This window comes from Lissotriton vulgaris, chromosome 3_1, assembly GCF_964263255.1.
Source record: "Lissotriton vulgaris chromosome 3_1, aLisVul1.2, whole genome shotgun sequence".
In the NCBI taxonomy this organism is placed as follows: Eukaryota; Metazoa; Chordata; class Amphibia; order Caudata; family Salamandridae; genus Lissotriton; species Lissotriton vulgaris.
This window is the reverse complement of record NC_141689.1, coordinates 290,041,691-290,060,571: the sequence shown is the minus strand read 5'-3', so window position 1 is coordinate 290,060,571 and position 18,881 is coordinate 290,041,691. Positions and strand designations below refer to the sequence as shown.

The 18,881-nt window shown below is 48.6% G+C and overlaps 1 protein-coding gene across 28 annotated transcripts in view; it reads right to left on the bottom strand.

The window, feature by feature from the left end:
* The window catches only part of NEDD4L (NEDD4 like E3 ubiquitin protein ligase), a 1,724,212-nt gene that overhangs the window by 17,260 nt on the left and 1,688,071 nt on the right, over nucleotides 1–18,881 (bottom strand). For all 28 annotated transcript variants that reach the window (XM_086960462.1, XM_086960464.1, XM_086960467.1 and 25 more), the window contains 2 exons: nucleotides 16,743–16,839; nucleotides 16,506–16,578 (listed from right to left, as the gene is read on the bottom strand). In XM_086960462.1, the coding sequence (XP_086816588.1) occupies nucleotides 16,506–16,578; nucleotides 16,743–16,839 (170 nt within the window). The remainder of the gene's footprint in view (nucleotides 1–16,505; nucleotides 16,579–16,742; nucleotides 16,840–18,881) is intronic.

Sequence of the window (18,881 nt, the reverse complement as noted above, 5' to 3'; positions counted from 1 at the left end):
GGGCCCTGAAAGGGAATGATCTTAACCCTAGATATCGGTTCGCAGAACGGGGAGGATGGGTGGGTCGGTAAGGAATCTATCACTAACTAATGTCTCTTACAAATATATCATTACACAAGTAATAACTTGTGCATCTGATAGATTCCTTACCTTAGAATAGATACCCCAGCAATACCAACCCCGGTGGTGGGTCTGCGAACCAATAATCACACCAGAAAGTCCTGGAGGACGGAACGGCCAAAGAAGCCATCCCTCCGGACTTGGCTGTCCAGGCAATAGTGTCTTGCAAACGTGTGCAGCGAGGCCCACGTAGCAGCCAGGCAAATGTCCTGCAAGGGCACTCCTCGGCCCAAGGCAGTTGTAGTCGCTGTGGCCCGAGTTGAATAAGCCCTCAGCCCAACAGGGGGTTCCTTCTTAGCCAAGGAGTAACACGAGATGATCCACAGCAAGATGGTCCGCTTGTGCACCGCTTTTCCCCTCTTAGCGCCCATGTAACCAACAAAGAGTTGGTCATCACCTGGAACTGGCGTGTGCGATCTAGATAAACGAGAGCGCACGTTTTGGATCCAGACGGTGGAGCCTCTCTTGAGGGATGTGGAGGCGGAAAGAAGGTGGGCAAGGAGATGGATTGCCCGATGTGGAAGGCTGTGACTACCTTGGGCAGGAAAGAGGGCCTTGTCCGCAACACAACCTTGTCCGGATGGACCGAAAGGAAAGGAGGTTTACAGGATAGAGCCTGGAGCTCACTCACTCTCCTGGCAGAGGTGATGGCTACCAGGAAGGCAGTCTTCAAAGTAAGAAGGCGGAGAGGACAGTTATGAAGTGGCTCGAAGGGGGCGCACATCAGAAAAGTCCCACTGAGGCATCGCAAAGGGCACAGGAGGGAACAAATGCATGATGCCTTTCAAGAATCGATTAACAATAGGGGACTTGAACAAAGAAGGTTGATCAGGTAGCCTCAAAAAGGCTGAAAGAGCAGAAAGGTAGCCCTTGATAGTGCCCAGAGCAGAGCCCTGCTGGGCAAGAGAAAGAAGAAAGAGAAGAACCTCAGAAAGACGGGCAGAGAGAGGATCCACAGACTTTGCTGTGCACCATGCCACAAATCTGTTCCACCTGCAGGCGTATACTGACTTTGTGGAGGGACGCCTGGCTGCCAGAATGATGTTACAGACTTCAGGAGGCAAGTCAAATAGCCTCAACTGTCGCCGCTCAATCTCCAAGCATGGAGGTTGAGACTGGACAGGTTCGGGTGGAGGACCGCCCCCTGCTGCTGCGACAGAAAGTCGTCCTGAAGAGGCGGACGAACCGGGGGATCGACTGACATACTGAGTAGCTCGGGATACCAGTACCTTCGTGCCCAGTCCGGAGCCACAAGGATGACTTGTGCCCGGTCGCGCCTGATCTTCTTCAGCACTCTGGGCAGAAGCGGTATAGGCGGAAAGGCGTACAACAGACTGCAACTCCACTCGCGACGAAAAGCTTCTCCGAGCGAGTGCTGCCTTGGGAATTCCAACGCGCAGAACTGATGACATTGCGCGTTCTCTTCAGTGGCGAATAGATTTAACCAAGGCTCTCCCCACTGCAGAAAGAGACCTTGCGCCACGTCCGAGTTCAGACGCCATTCGTGATCCATCATGCACCGGCGGCTGAGTTCGTCCGCCCTGGCGTTCAGAGAACCTGCCAGGTGTTGAACCACCAGGGTCATGCCCTGATGTTCCAGCCATTGCCAGAGGCGCAGAGCCTCCTGGCAGAGGGTCCACGACCCCACCCCGCCCTGTTTGTTGCAGTACCACATGGCGTGGTGTTGTCAGTGAACACTTGCACTACACTCCCTTGGACAGAGGGGAGGAATGCCTTCAGTGCTAGACGAATCGCCCGCAGCTCCAAAAGGTTGATATGGAGCCGGGACTCCGCCGGAGACCAGAGTCCTCTGATATCCGCCTCTCCCGTGTGGCCTCCCCAGCCCTGGAGGGACGCGTCCGTCACAACTACGTGCTCCGGTTGGGGAAGGGAGAGGGATCTGCCGCTGACCCAATCGCGGTCCGTGAGACACCACCGCAGCTGTCTCGCAGTGCCCTCCGAGATCAGGACATGGTCGGACAGGTTGCCCTGATGCTGGGCCCACTGAAACTTCAGGCCCCACTGCAGAGCCTGCATCCGCCAACGGGCGTGATGCACCAGAAGGATGCAGGAAGCCATCAGCCTCAGAAGCCGCTGCATCAACCTGACCAAAACTCGGGATAAAGGCTGAAAGATTGGAATCAGAGCCTGTATATCCCGAACCCGCTGTTCGGGTGGGTAAACCCGAAACTGCGCCGAGTCGAGAACCGCTCCGATTAAAAGGAGCTTCTGAGAGGGACACAGGTGTGACTTCGGCACATTGATGGAGAACCCCAGCTGGTGCAAGAGGACTGCCGTCGTCTGGAGGTGGCTGACGACTGTCTGGGACGAGCCCGCCTTCAACAACCAGTCGTCGAGGTAGGGGAAGACTGAAACCCCTAACCTGTGCAGATGAGCTGCGGCCACCGCCATCACTTTCGTGAACACCCGTGGGGCGCTGGTAAGGCCGAATGGGAGCACGGTAGACTGAAAGTGCTCGTGGCCTACCGTGAACCGCAGGTAGCGCCGGTGGGCCGGCAGGACGGGGATGTGGAAATAAGCGTCCTGCAAGTCCAACGTTACCATCCAGTCTCCTGGGTCCAGGGCAGCTAAGACCTGAGCCAGAGTCAGCATTTTGAACTTCTCCTTCCAGAGGAAGCCGATGACGTTCAGTAGGTCCAAGATAGGGTGTAGGCCCCCTTTGCCCTTCTTGGGTACCAGAAAGTAGTGAGAGTAGCAACCACGACCTACTTCTGGCCCAGGAACGCGCTCGATGGCCCCTTTGGCCAAGAGGGCCGAAACTTCCTCCTGCAGAAGCCGCAAATGATCCCCCGATACGCGGTGGTGTTGCGGTGGCATGGCTTGAGGGGTCGTCTCGAAGGGGAGGGAGTAGCCCCTTTGGACGATCTGCAGCACCCACCTGTCCGAAGTGACAGTGCGCCAGTGAGAGTGGTGATGGCGAACCCTGCCCCCCCACTGGCGTCACATGGGCCGAAAAGCACGGACTAGGGGGGTTTTGATGCGGATGCTGCGGGGGAGGGTGTGGACTGGCCTCGCCGTTGTCCCTGACCGCCTCCACGGTGATTTCCACAGCCGCCACCGCGCTGGATAATAGTCTACGGCGTGTGGCTGGCAGCACGTGTGGGGGCGCCCATTCCTTGGCCACGAAAGGAGCGAAAGGCACCCGTTTGCTGGCGCTGGGCCGAGAGGCTCAAGGACTTGGCCGTAGCCCTAGAGTCCTTAAAGCGCTCAAGCGCATGGTCTGCCTTGTCGCCAAAAAGGCGACGGCCATCAAACGGCATGTCCATCAGTGTGTTTTGGACATCGTCCGAAAAGTTGGCGAACCTCAACCAGGCGTGGCGTCTAACCGCCACCGTCGTTGCCATCGCTCTACCTAGTGAGTCGGTGGTATCCAGCCCACACCGGATAGAATATTTGGCTGCATCCCGGCCCTCCACAAGGGCTTGGCCGAGTTTGGCCCGTACCTCCAACGGACACTCTGGCAGCTCTTCCGCAACCGTATCCCACAGAGAGTGGGTGTAGCGGCCCAAGAGGCATGCGGTGTTGGAAGACCGCAGTCCCAGACTAAGGGAGGAGAAGATCTTTTTACCGTACTGCTCGTACCTCTTGGATTCCCTGTCCGGCGGAGCCGACGGGAATGTGGTCTGGGAATTGGATGCCTGGATGACCAGGCTCTCGGGGGTGGGGTGGGGGGACAGAAAACATGGGTCGCCCGGGGCCGGGCGGTGGCGTCTGGCCATGTTCCTATCTACGGGCGAACCCATAGCGGGCCTGGACCAAGTGCCCAAAAGAACATCGGTCAAGGCCTCATTAAAGGGCAGCAGAGGCTCGGCCGAGCTTGACTGCGGTTTAAGGACCTCAGTGAGGAGGTTAGTCCTCACGGCCGCGACCGGGAGCTCAAGGCCCAAGGCCATGACTGCCCTCATCAACACCACACTGTAGGTTGCCCCCTCCTCCGAAGCCACGGTAGGAGGTGAGATAAAACCAGTGTCTGGTGAGGTGTCCAGACCACTGGCATCCTAAAGTCCACCTGTCCAGTCCTCTTGAGACTGACATTCTCTGGTCAGAGGGTCTTCAGACCCCTCCCAATACTCATCACCCATGTCCTGACGGACCGACGACAGGGGGGTCGTAAGGTCCACCGGCGACGACCCAGTTCCCGAAGCGGATCCAGTGGGGTCCTGCGGCGCCGGGCCCGAAGGCGCCAGCGGCGTCGGGCCGCGGGGCCTCGCTGCGCCGGGCCCGAAGGCGCCGGCGGTGTCGGGGACGAAGCACCCGACGGCATCGGGGCCGAAGCCCCTGAACCGCTAGGGGCCCCAGACGGGTCCACTGGGCCCGGAGGCGCCGCGGAGCCTGTCGGAGGAGAGAGGGACCTCATGGCAATGAGGAAGGGCTCGATCTCCTCCGGCGTCGCGTCTCTCCCAGGGACCGGAGGGTGTGGAGCTGGACGCGGCGCCCGCGACTCCGACTGAGCCTGAGCCGTGTGGGCGGTGTCACCCGAACCCCCGGCTGCGTCGCGGGAGCGTCGGGGGGAGACAGAAGAGCGATGACGCCGCTTTGACTTCTTGTGTTTCTTACTTGACGACGACTTCGACCCGGAGGAGTGGTGTCGACTCTCGGAGCTGTGGTGGCTCCGACCCCGCGAGCTGTCCCTCGACCTCCCGTGGGACCGGGACCTCTCGCGGCGCGGGGTCAACTGCCGGAGTTCGAGTCGCCTGCGGGAACGCTCTTGCCTGGCTTTCGAAGACAGGGCCCGGCAGTCGGGGCAGGCCTTGTCGTCGTGGTCAACGCCTAGACAGAGTAGACACCGTCAGTGAGGATCCGTGACAGACATCGTGCAGTCGCAATCCTCGCAGTGCTTAAATCCAGGCATCCCTATGGCACCGATCGGAGTCGTTCGACTTTGAAAAGATGATCAAAATGATCCAAAAAGTGACTAGAAGTACTGCTTTTTCCAGATATGCGCTTGCTGGTGCGGAAAAAAGAAGAACTGACGTCAGCACGCGGAGGCGGCGTCTAAGTACTCCGACGACGTCATCACGGCGCCCACGACGGACGCGTAGCCGCAGACGCCTACCGACGCGCAAGGGTACTGCTAAGCAAAAAAATTACGGATCCAGTCTGACGCCTGGGGATATTCTAAGGTAAGGAATCTATCACTAACGTGTCTCTTTCAGATACTATACAAACAATCACTTTGATAGACCAACGCCCATATGACCTTGCTGGTGACGTGTAATGTAGTCTCCCTCTACACTAGTATTCCACAAGATCCAGATTTGGATGTCATAAAAGATTATCTGGACAGACGGCCGGCACCCATGGAAGTACCAACCAGCTTCATTATCGATCTATTAAAGATAGCAATGAAGAAAAACGTCTTCATTTTCCAAGGTTACCATTATGTCCAGACCAAGGGAGTAGCGATGGGTGCAGCATTCGCCCCAGACCTGGCGATCATTTATATGGATCATTCTGAACAATCATTTATCTTCTCCAACAATCCCTACTATCAGATGATAGATATGCGGAGACGGTACATAGATTACATTTTAATGATATGGTCAGGAACTGAAAATGAGCTCTCAATTTTCTATGATTGGTTAAACCGCTGCGATGCCGATATCCAATTCACCAAACAGTCGCATCCAACAGAAACTGCATTTCTTGACATCAAAATCTGTCATGACAACAATGAATTGTATACCACCCTCTACCGGAAACCTACGGTAAGAAACTCTTTGCTGAGATACGAAAGTCACCACCCGAGAGCACTGCGGGACAATCTGCCGGTTGGTCAATTTTTAAGAATCCGCAGAAATTGCTAAAAAAAATCGGATTATATGGAGCAATGTGACATCTTGGGAGCAAGACTTCAAACCCGCGGATACCCTAGATGGATGATCAGGAGAGCCCAAAAGAGGGCATGGTTCAGTCCACGAGATGAACTCCTAATACCAAAGGATCGACAAGACCCCTCCCTTAACTACTTTCTCGACAAGGAGCAACGCCATCAAGAAAGTGATTAACAAGTACTGGAATTTGGTGGTCAAAGACATCCAACAACGAGAACCACCAACGCACGCCTTCAGAATAGGAAAGAGCATAAAAGATCATGTAGTTAATTCCCTACTGCCCGTTGAGGACAACCCCACAATACACTCCATGTGGAATCTACCTCCAATTAAGGGCCACCATAAATGTACCAAGTCTAAAGCATGTGCTACTACTGTAGAAACAAAAACTTTCAGACATAAACAGAAGATCTTTGACCTAACGGATTTCACCAACTGCAATATGTCAAATGTAATCTATGCTATCATGTGCCCTTGCGGCCTACCATATGTGGGCCAGACACAGCAAAAGGTGAAGGCAAGGATCCTCCAGCACCAAAGCCGCATAAGATGCCAAATACGTGCAGGTTGTTCCCTAAGAGAATACCAGATCGAGACCTGCCGGTAAGCCGCTTGCTAGCCCGGTTTTAATCACGAACTCAGTTTGGTTTGCTTCACCTCCGTCCTTCAGACACTGATGGAGAGACCTTGTTTAGATTTAGCCACTGACCTTTAACCCCTTCGATGCTGATGACGGCTGGGAGCCGTCATGGAATGTGCCGCACAGGAGCGGAATTCCGGCCGCGGGCAAGGGGTTAAAAACATCAGTTAATACGATTATTTGGCTTTTTCCAGGTCGGTATCGTTTGAGGTATTGCATGTTTACAGAGCGCACAGCCCACTCTATTTTCTTTGAACAGTCACGCAGGGATGTCTTATTGTTATTAATCAACTTCACAATTCACTGCCCACATGCCTGCTTCCCCAATTTACTCAGGCATTATCTTTGACGAACTAAGCTCCCAGTCACCCGTTTTATGGGCTTAAATCACTCACCCCGTGTATGCTGTGTTTTCCGCATTTTACAGATCGGACATGCTTGTAAGATTCCCATCTTTAAACCACTGACGCAGATATCGCCCAAGAGCTCCCTGTGTCTTTCACTATGATGAATAGTCTACCCGACCAATAACGCCATTTTATTTCGCACATTATTCTGCATGACCATGTTTTCACCTCTCTGATGTGTTCCACCAGGACTGCACGCAGTCTCTTAGCTAGTCCCTTTCTCCTTCGTCTCTTTCAGATTCGCATTGTCTTGCTCCTGATCCATTCGGGCATCGTCATTCGTTGTTTTTCCTTCATTTGACAAGGATCCATTTGTGTAACAAGGAACCATGCACACTAAGCACCAATTCAGCAGTAAGTGTGCAGCTCTGCAAGTTCATCGTTTTTTAATCAATATCCATTCAAATGGAGGTTAATTGTCACCTTTATCCTTAAGGTTGACTGCTCACTCCTGCCTTTTGAAAATCCTGGAGATACCTTTGGAACTCCTCACCTTCACAACTCAACTGTGAAAGACGTACTTCCCCTCCCGCGCCATTTACTTGCCCCCTTGGTAAATATTCCTTCTATTTTTGAAAATTATTTTTTTTAATAATGAGATAGGCTTTTACCCTAGCCATTCCTTTGTCTCTCCAGGTGCCAAACGTCCCCCCCTTCTCCCCTACACACCACCAGTCCTAAAGAAGACCCCATCAGTAAGATCCAAGACACCTACGGTTATAGGGGTCGAAGAGTCGACTTCACAAACTTTGCCAATACGGAATTGACAGTTCTCTATGACTACATGGCATTTTCATGTATTTAACCTGAGGATTTGTACCATGTGTATAATCTGTATGTGATTTCCTGTCACCTCCACTCAAACTTCCCTTTACTTCACTTATTTTCCTTCCTTGGGGCCCCTCCCCCCCTCTCCCCCGGCACCCTACTTTCAATATGTAGAATTTTATTTTTCAATAATTTTGTGTATGATTGTTCCACTGATATGCTCTTTACGTCAAATGTATTGTGCTTTCCTCAATGTGATTAAGTAACATCGAGTTTAGAGTCTTCCACCACCCACAATTTGTTTTTTTGTAATTTTTGCTTCCCTAAGCTGTCACTTCCCCGCGCAAAGTGCTTTCTGTACTGGGACCACCTCTATATTTACTGTTTTGCACCCAGGTTCCAGTGATTCCGGGTTTTACCCTTTTTGTAACTTACAGGAGGCAAGTGGCATTCAAAGATTTGAGGGCCATACTTGCTGATGAAAAAACGTTCTTAGCAGATTGGTACTGCTTTTTTGTATCCTTATCGCCAGGTACCTGGGGAAAAGCACCTGCAGATCTTTTAGAGCAGGCCGTCTGAACTACTAAGCTCTCTGGCAAAGGATGAGAGGACAAAAAGTCTGGGTCCCCAGGAGCCACTCTATAACGCCTAGCAACGGCCTTAGAAACTGCAGGAGCCGTAAGAGGCCTACTCCACACCTCCAGGATAGGATCTGTTAAAGCTTCAGTAAAAGGAAGCATAGGTTCCACCACAGATGAGGGAGAATGGAGGACTTCAATAAAAATGTTTGATTTATACTCCGCAGTCGGCAGAGTTAAATTTAGCAGATCTGCTGCCTTCTTGATAACCACATGGTAGGGGGCCACATCTTTAGAAGGGGCATCCGACACCGAGGTTAAATGCCAATCAGGGGACAGTTCCAGTCCACTTGCCTCCCATAAATCATCAAAATAGTCCTCCGAGTCTTGAAGCTCACCCTCTTCAAACTCAGCTTCCCTATATCTCTGCTCCTCCAAAAGGCGCTGGGCTTCACGCTTCGACCTCTCCTTCCGAAGCGGCGTCGTCTGATCCGGAATCGACTCCGAAGGAGCTTGGGCTGGCGTCAAAGACGGAGCCGGAGTCGAACTCAGAGTTGGAAGCCCATGCCGAATATCTCGAGGTCGGTCCAGAGCCGGTGACGCAGGAAACAGCGTTGATTACTTCGGCGTCGCTGAGAAATGCCATGGCAGTGTCGGCGCAGGCATGAACGGCAAGAACGGCAAGAACGGCGCCGAAGCATAAGCTTGGGTAACTCCCAAATTGTATGCCTACGGACCCATGGGACCAGCCCGTGCTCCAGAGGGGTACATGGCTCTCGCATAAACACCATACATGGCATTTAAGAACTGCGAAGGGTCTTGTCCTGGACCCAGAAAAGAAGGATACGAACCAACCGGCTGCTCTCGAGGAGGCTGCACGGGAGTCAACTTCTCTTATTCCTCGGGCGTGTGAGCTGGAGTCGTCGAACCCTGAGGAACACGAACCTCTTCCTCCTCTTGAACTAGATACCGAGAAGGAGCCAGAGAGGGATTCGACGCCTGAGCCTGCGAATGCTCCGGCGACTCCAAGGGCAAGGCCTCACCTTCCAGATCCCGCGCCAGTGAAGGAGATACTATATCCTTTCGATGCCGTCTACTAGGCGACTTCGCTCTCGAATCAGACTCCTTTCCTGAATGGTACCTTGACCCATGCTTCCTCTTCTTATGTTTCTTCTTCGTTGATCTCGAAACATGTCCCAATGACGACTTTGTAGCCGACCTCGACCGGGACCTCGACCGCTTCGATCGCGAGCTTGAACTCTTCTTGGCCTCTTTACCTTTTAATTTGGCAACCATGAGCTTCGCCTCAGGTTCACGAAGGGCCTTTGGATTCATCTTCCTACAGGAATGACAACCTTGCACTTCGTGATCCGAACTCAGGCACCATATACAGTCATCATACGGGTCAGTGATTGACATCATCTTCCCGCATTCGCCGCACGGCTTGAAACCAGTCTTCTTGGTCGACATCACAACAGGAGTCAGAACACTGGAAAGAACACAGAAAGTCACAATAGTAACAAAGTTACTATCAACGTTACAGTGGATCCCTCGAAAACCGTTAGCATCGACGACGCAGAAAAAAGGGAACTGATGTCATCACGCCGACGTGGGCCTATTATGGAGTTGGTGACGTCAGCGGAGCCGCGCGCTATACCGTGCCTCTATGACGTTGTCCACGTCAGCGCAAAGCTACAAAAGAATTTCCAAATGTTGCGAACGCAGAGGATATTCACAAGGTGAGGAATCCACTGGCAGATGTATCCATCAGAAAAGGCGTTACCTAAGGTCAGTAACTTGTTCATCTGATAGAGGCATCTTGCAGCAGATTCCTTATCTTAGAATCAATTACCCTAGCAATACCAGCCCAGGAGGAGGGGCTGCGAACTGACCATACCAAAGATCCCCAACAGGAGAATCCGGTGCAAAAAATAAAAAGGGTCCACTCTATTTAAAAAAATGATAGGGAAGCAAGATGCTTGACCCCCAAGAACGATAGGAAGCCAGTCGGGTGTAGAAGCCATAAGACCGGGAGACACGGTATAGACCCAGTAAAAGAGGGAGTCCCAAAAGGAAACACAACCTAAGAGTAGGGAATGAAAGGGGCCCAAAGACAAAGTCCAGAGAGCCCAAACCCAAAACCAAATGGAAGGAGCAGACACAGTGTGTCCATCCGCAGTAAACCATACAGCGAGTAAAAGCACCCATTGATCGTTGAGGAAAGGAGCCTGAGAAACAGGGCACGAAAGAAGGCACCTCCAGTGAAGGAACTGTGGAGAAATAGAAAGCAATGAGTGCTAAGAGCAATGCTACGAAAACAACAAGAACGGTAAGAACCTGCTCTTAAAAAGAGAAAAATTCCTGTAGACACAGAAGTCATACAGGGTACAATGAAAGTATATCCACGCCTCTGGAGGTGACCCACGTCCAACGCCAGTGAGTGAGAGGACTAAAGATACTCCAAGAACAGGGGTAACCAAGGAAAGACAGACAACACAGCCTACCATCGTAAAAGAACAATGTGCAACAGTAGCTGATTTGGAGATAGAAAGACAAGGCAGGAAAACAGCAACATAATGCCATATTAGAGTAGGAAGTGGGGAACAGGGCCTACTACAGGAGAACAAGGGCAACTGCCCAAGAATCAACGCTTTCGACTGAAGGATGCCAGCAGGCAGTTGCAGGAGAAGTAAAGAATAACAGCATGTGGAAATCCATCATGAAGGACAAAAGGGGAAAAGTGGGCTGGCGGAAACTAAGGGCAACAGATAGTTTATTATGATTGTAGGAAAGTAGGATCTCTCTGGCATAATTACCCCCACATTTTGCCTAGTGTTGGCGTGTTTTGACTGTAGTAGATTGGTATCCTGCTAATCAGGATCCCAGTGTCTGCTCTCTTGCCTCAGTTCATTGGTAAGTGCTTTGTAAAACCCACAATTGGTATGCTGGTGTACCTCTGTAAGTTCCTAGTATATGGTACTAGGGCACACAGGACATTGGTACACCAGGGGTCTCCCATGGGCTGCAGCATGTACTATGCCACCCATCCTCCTGAGTCTCCCATGACTCTGCCTGCATCAAGATAGCAAACCAAAATCTCCCTTCGAGTGAAGGAGTTGCTTCCCTGCATCCGCAGGCACCTCAACGAGGATGACCGGCTTATGGATACTGCTGTCCCACAGACACCTTCCGGCTCTACAACACAGAAATATGGTTTGTTGGCTCTCCAGGGGCCTGACCAGTCTTCCCTGCAACCTGGCAGTCTGTAATCTCTTTCCAGCCAACTGGAATCGCAACCCTGTGCACCGCGGCTCGTTGGCTTTCCTGACCAGCATCACACAGCCCCAAGAGTAACGTTCCCTGTGCTTTTCCAGCGACGTGGGCATCCATCTTCTGTGTGCTGCTGAGGCCTCCCTGCAACTGCCTGCGCCTGCTGCCAGAGGGTCCTTCTGGGGTCTCCATCGATTCTGCTGGCTCTCCTGCTTGCTGAGGGCCGGCACTGAATTACCCTTGCTAGGCGAGTCCCAGAGATCTTGCTGATCGGCAAATAAGCATTGTTTTCTGAAACACGGCTAGTACTTGTTGCCAAGACTTCTTAGTGGTCCTGCCGGCAACTAACCCTCCTGGATGCTTAAATCAGCGTTTAATAGCTCATGGATGGCACCTGTGCTCCTGCATCGTTGTCTGGGCTCCACAACTGCATCTTTAAAATGTTTGTGGCACAGTAAAGTACCTCCTACAAGGGCTGGCATCATGCACCTGATTCTCCTGACCTCTTCGGTGGGTTGGACTCTGTCCACTCTCCTTACAGGTACTTCACGACCAGAATCCATGTTCGAGTTCCACTGACCTAGTCCTCTAAACTCTTTAGCTGCCAGAAGGGCGAGGTCCTCCATTGACTTCCACAGGGGGTTTGGACACCACTTCTCACGTGTGCACCGGAACTCCCTGGTGTAGGTATACTGGTTCCCTGGGTATCCACTGGTGTGGTTGTTCTCCAAACTCCCTAGTTCCAAAGGGTTTCCTCAGGGTCCTCTGAGAAGGGTCCTGAATCGGTAAAACTCCAACCATGACTTCCGCATGTTATTCTATTGAGGTTGACCTGGTGTATCACCTCTGCACCCGGGCGCCTTGGGAACCCTAGCTACTTACCTTTGGTGGTTTCTTTCTTCCCCTGGTCCACAGATACTTGGGTGGTTGTCTCGTTTGGATAGTCACCTCGCATTCCAAAATTATGGACCGACCGGGGACAGGTGGTGCCTGATCCTCCACCAACTGGTTGCAGTGACACTGCAAGGGCATGTTAAAGAGTTTTTGAGGCTGCAGTTGCCTGGGTGTGGGGGTGAGGGGAGTGAGGCGAGGAGTGGGTGGATTGGTGAGCAGATCTCTAGCATTAGGTTCCACAAGGCTTGTGGGAATCATAGCCATGGGAGGTCTAGGGAGAGCCTGCTAGTCGTGGTGAATAGTCCCTACCGCAGCCATGCAAAAAGGGAAAGGCAGAGGGAAGGTTGGCATGGGGCCATGGTGAGTCCTAACAACTTGGCGGTAGCCCTATTGTTCTTGAAGCACTTGAGTGCAGAATCTGTCTTGTCGCCAAACAGGCATGCAAAAAAACCAGTTGATGGACAGAATGCAGAACAATGTCATACATTCACCCCAGTAAAGTGATCTGGGCCTAAATCCATCTTTTTTGCACTCCACACCACCCCAGTTCAGACATGGCCATATGCAAATCAGCCTTGACCCTGAGCCTCATGGGAACAGTCCAGCCTGAACTGACAAGCCATGTCTTTCCTGGACCGGAATCAAGCATCCTAGGACCGGTTTCTGACTATCAACCGTCATCAGCCAGGATAGCTTGACTCCAGTGGTGTGGGGAGCATGGGACTCACGTCTTAGCATACCCATCCCACTCGGGGTGACAAATGCAAAAACAACAGTTGATGGACAGAATGCAGAACAATGTCATATATTCACCCCACTACAGAGATCTGGGCTTAAATCCATCGTTTTTTGCACTCCACACCACCCCAGTTCAGAAATGGCCATATGCAAATCAGCCTTGACCCTGTGCCTCATGGGAACAGTCCAGCCCGAACTGCCAAGCCATGTCTTTCATGGACCAGAATCAAGCATCCAAGGACCGGTTTCTGGCTAACAGCCGTCATCAGCCAGGATAGCTTGACTCCAGGGGTGTGGAGAGCATGGGACTCACGTCTGAGCATACCCATCCCACTCGGGTGACAAATGCAAAAACAACAGTTGATGCATGTGCAGTCAAAGAGCATGTCCATAAGGGATGCCAGGTGTTTCAGCAAAGAGCCACCGAAAAAGCAATCACTCTACCCAGCAAGTCTGTTGTACACAGCCCAAACAGTATCAAGAACTTTGCTGCATCCCTGCCATCAGCAGTAGCCTGGGTTAGTATGTCTCAGGACTCCTCCGAGTCTATCGGAAGCACTTACATAACCAAGTCCCACACTGTGTGGGTACACTGGCCCAAGAGGCACGCTGTGTTCACGGGCCGCAGTGTAAGGGTAGCAGAAGAGAAAATCATCTTACAAAAGGTGCCTAATATCTTGGAATCCCTATCCGGTGGTGTGGTAAGAAACGCACCAGGATTAACCTTAGATACTGAGGACTGCAAAGCCAGTGCTGGGTGAGTAAAGAGGATACCCCAGGAGCAAGCAGTGGTGATGGTTGATCATCTTGTGTACAGGATCTCCTGGGCTTGGGTTGGCCCAGGCAGGACATCAGAGAGGGGTTCATTGAAGGGGAGGAGAGGTTCCATGTGAGATACCCAGGGTTGAAGCACCTCCGTCAACACATTGGCCTGGACCGTTCACCGACAGCAGAGTAAGGTCCAGTACCACAGCTGCCCTCTGCATCACCAATGCAAATGAACCCCCTTTCTCCATAGCCACACTAGGAGGAGAGACTAGACCAGACCTGGGCCGGTTTGGGATTCATCGCACAACAGTCAGAGCAGACAATGGAGTCGCGGTCTGGCTCCACGTACCATAAACAAACCAGGTGGGGTCTGTCAGACATCTGCCTTTGGCAGGCTCCACAGGGTTTAAACCCCACAAGTTTCTTAGGGGACATCGCTAAGGCACACTGGGATCAAATTGCTCAAATAAAGGTCGAAAAAATCAGTCAAAAAGTGACTGAGGTAGCTCTTGCAGATCTGCATTGATGGCATGGAAAGAAAAGTCAGAAATGTCACTGCGCTGGGGTGGCGTCTATATAGGCACTGCAAAAGTCACATTTGGTGCATTTGACGCATAAGATGCTGAATCGATCGGCGCCACCAACCAGGGCTTAGAGGTACTGCTCAAGAATTTCTGGGTCCAGTCTCATGTCTAGGGAATATTCTAAGGTAAGCAATCTGTGGCAAGAAATCTCAATCAGAGGTTTGGTCCACTACCCAAGTCTATTTAAACTGCGGACCAAAAGGTTTAGGTTTCACAGATCTCTGGAAACTGTGTTAAGTCTGTGGTTGGTTAAATTCACAATACTTGATTCTTTTATCAGAAAACAAAGAGACCGAAGAAAAGATTTGTTGATGAATTTTCAAGCAAAGTCCAAGAAAGCAACACTTATTCCACATTGACTGACCATTAGCTAACAAGCTGCTAATTGCTGCAAATATGATCTAAACTTAGGGTTAAATGTACAAGTTCCCACTCCACATTCTTGAATGCATTTAAATTAAACCAAACATTTTAAGTAAAGAATATGAGAAAGTAAAAATAAAATGTATCAAAAATATTAATAACCGGTCTCTACCATGGTTTATTCATATTTTTCCAAAATTTGGGAATCTGGCAAGTGTACAATGGAGTGCTTTGCCTATTATGGGGAAAAAAAGATATAATAGCTCACAAAGGAAGAGCTGCGGGATGAAGAGGTATAAAAAATGATGAAAAGAAAAGGTGAACATGAAAAATATGGGTTGCTTAAAGGAATAAAGATAGTGAAGAGTGAAGATTTATGCAAAATGACAAAAGGTAAAAATTGGATACTACAGGATTACTGGAGCACATTAAAAGTTAAACTTACTGATGACATTGGAAATCATTTCAACCTTTCTAATTCCTTTGACATGATTTTAAGCTGGAACAATTTTTACACAACTCAATAATCAACATTTCTCAAACATGTAAGTTTTATAAAAATTCAAGCTTGGAAAATGCAGAATTTTAAGCGAGACCAATAGAATCGAATTTGCACATGATTCAAAAGTATTAGTATTTGCATTTCTACACATTTGTCTTGAAACATTTTAAGTTGTGCTCAGCCATTGGATGAGATGCCGTCTAAAAGAATATTTAAATCTGGATATTTAATTTTCATTTAAAACTTTCACTTGGGCAAATCATAGAAACTAGGAGTCTCTGAAAGCATGTCTCAGGAAAAAATATCTTTGCGGTTCTCACCCATTAACAGCTCAAAGGTAAGTTATCCAAAGGTCTGGATGGCCTTCTGAACCTTAAAGAGGAGGACTGATTTGCTGTACTAGTCATTTCCCAACCTTTATAAAACAACTGACATAAAGATGAAACAATTCTTCTCTGCATTTTAAAGAGGATTATGGAATTCATCTGTCCAGTAGAACAACTGATTAGTTTATAGATGATGTTAGCAGTAGTCATGTGACAAGACAGTTCTAACAAGAAACCATTTCTGTCTTACAAATATGTTTACTTTTATGACTTATAAATCATGCATTATACTCATACGCCCATTGATTGCTAGCATCAAAATCACACTTCAAAAAAGCGGACGGGGTGCACATTTCATTGGTAATCTGCATCGCATTTCATAGAAGGACCACAAATGCATTGAAAAAAAGTTTAGAATACTTATATTTAACTCCCCTTGAATGCCTAAAGGTAGAACACCCAATCCCTCTGACACACATTTTTCAATCAAAATTATCTGTCTTCAAGGGCCATACCATTCTTGAATTACACAGTACAGCAACAGGAGATATAAATCAGAACTCAAAACTCCAGCTCACTCTGAAAACATATTTACATTCCAAATGTACAAGGAGGACCTTCAGGACAAATTAACTCTGAAAAGAGTACAAATCACATATGTAATATTCTCACATAAGTACTATTCTTCTTACCAGGTATGAGCTCTGGGCAATTTCTCCGGACTTCCCCATAGCTCAATTGTAAACAACTGAGGGCCATTTGAACCTGCATTGACAAAATATAAGTGTCTTTAACTGGGGAAACAGATGCATTGTACAAATAAATATACCTTACTGTAAGAGTGACAGCTCATCAAGTGCTACTACAGCATAAGGATTCCATGCCATAGATACAGAAATACATTAGATTTCAATCATTTCTTTACTTACCATAAAGTTCAGCAAATCCATTCATAGGCACCCGTGAAGTCCCAGTGACAAACTGCAGCAACCGGATACGCTTCTCTGCATCCATCAGTAGGACAGCCTGAAGACAGATACAGTGTCAGTACTTCCTATATAATGCTGGAAGCATCACATTCAGACACTACACAGATGCAACACATATACATTCATCATGCACAAAATAGGACTACAGAATTAATTTGTACCTAATAATTGTTACATGGAGAAGTTTTTTGTCAGTGAAAATCCACAAGTGCACAAACCAATGCAAAAAGGAAGACTACTATAGCGGCAATAAAGAAAAGACACTTGCATGAGAAGACTATAACAATTGTACTGTAAAAGGTATTTTTGTACTACTGAACCACAATTATTCTGATGAGGATGACAACAGAAAAAGTAATGATAAAACTAGTAATACAAATGTAATGATTAACATTAATTAGATAATTACAACACTAATAATACATTTTTAATCCAAGTGTCTACAGACAACTTATCAGGATATTTTATATACCTATTTAAAACCGATTGTAAAATAAAAATACACTTGTGCACCAGTGTTAAATGGTAAATAGGAACATAAAAATATGATCTGTTACTGTAAATGCAAGAATCTCCCAGCGAGGTAGCACACGTCTAAGCTGTTAATTAATCTTACTTGGTATCTGTATATGTTATCTTACTTTAAAAAAATGGATAAAGTTCTCAGTGATCTTGTACGAGCAGTCATGGGTGAAGGGAACCAAAAAAGTAACAGGCTCCTAGCACCGCTTGTTGGCTCTAAGCAGGGTGAACACTAACGGCCCAATTCGCCAACAAACTGTAAAAAAATGGGTTGCAGGGATTTAGATCTCCGACTGAAAGTACTTGTATGTTTGTTTTGGATTTTACTAGCATTCCTAGTAGCACTCCTGGAAAAGTGTGCCAGGCACAGGCCAGGCGTCCCACTGGGGATGTCAGGCCAGCTCTCTTTTGGTTTAGGGAGGCTTAATCCAAGGCAGTAGCTATTGCTTACCCTGAGAGCCAGCTTGTTCTAGCAAAGGACAGGTTTCACATTTGGGATGAGTTTAGCGAGTACACTTACAAGTCTCTGCCAGCCTTTGCAGAGGAGAATGTTTTAAAAACCCCTATCTCGATATGAGGATTAAGACTGATGTGATGTGTCTTAGGCAGTACAACGAAACAACATTCACACACAGAATGGTAAAGTAACAGACTGACTTAAGGATGTGGACACATTTTTCAAGTCTTTGCAATGTATAATAGCATAAGGACAGGTCTGAGGAAAATGTATGATTTTAGACAATTACTATAGTAAGGGCAATTTAATGTGACAATAAATAATGGTATTAAACTGCATAAAACTATACTTAAACAGGTTCGTCGTTTATGTGATACAATTAATGACTCAACTGTTGTATGTACACCAAATGCGTTTCATAACTGGGGCATTTGGTAGGTGTCCAAATACCGGTCGGAAACAGCCAAAAATACCGATTTTCGGCCGTTTCCGACCGGTATTTGGACATTGGTATGTAGGGGTAGCAAAAACATACAGATTCGGTAAATTTACCGAATCAGTAAAATTACCGATCGGTAAAATTACCGAATCTGTAATTTCTTATATAGGTAGCACTTTAAACAGTGCTACAGGGCCTTTAGAATTCGTTATTTACCACCTAATACCATTGGGTGGTAAATAACGATTTGCCGCGTACATGCACATCTGTGCATGTACACCTGTGCTATGTGACACACATACATGCCCTTAGGGCATGTATGTGTGCCACATGGCACACAAGCCAGAAACAGGGGTGTAACAGGGTGTCAAAGTGACACCCTGTCCCCCTTGGCAATTCTGTATTTTTACCGATTCGGTAATTACCGAATCGGTATTTGCTATTGATTCCTATGGGCTTCAAGACCCATAGGAATCAATGGTAAATACCGATTCGGTAATTACCCAATCGGTAAATAACGAATTCTACTGATTCGGTAAAAGTTACAGAATTTTTACGTACATCTTATTTACCGATTCATAAATACCGAATCAGTAAAATTTGCTATTTATGAATTGGTAAATATGATTTACCTACATCTAGCCCTAAATGTGTTCGTTTC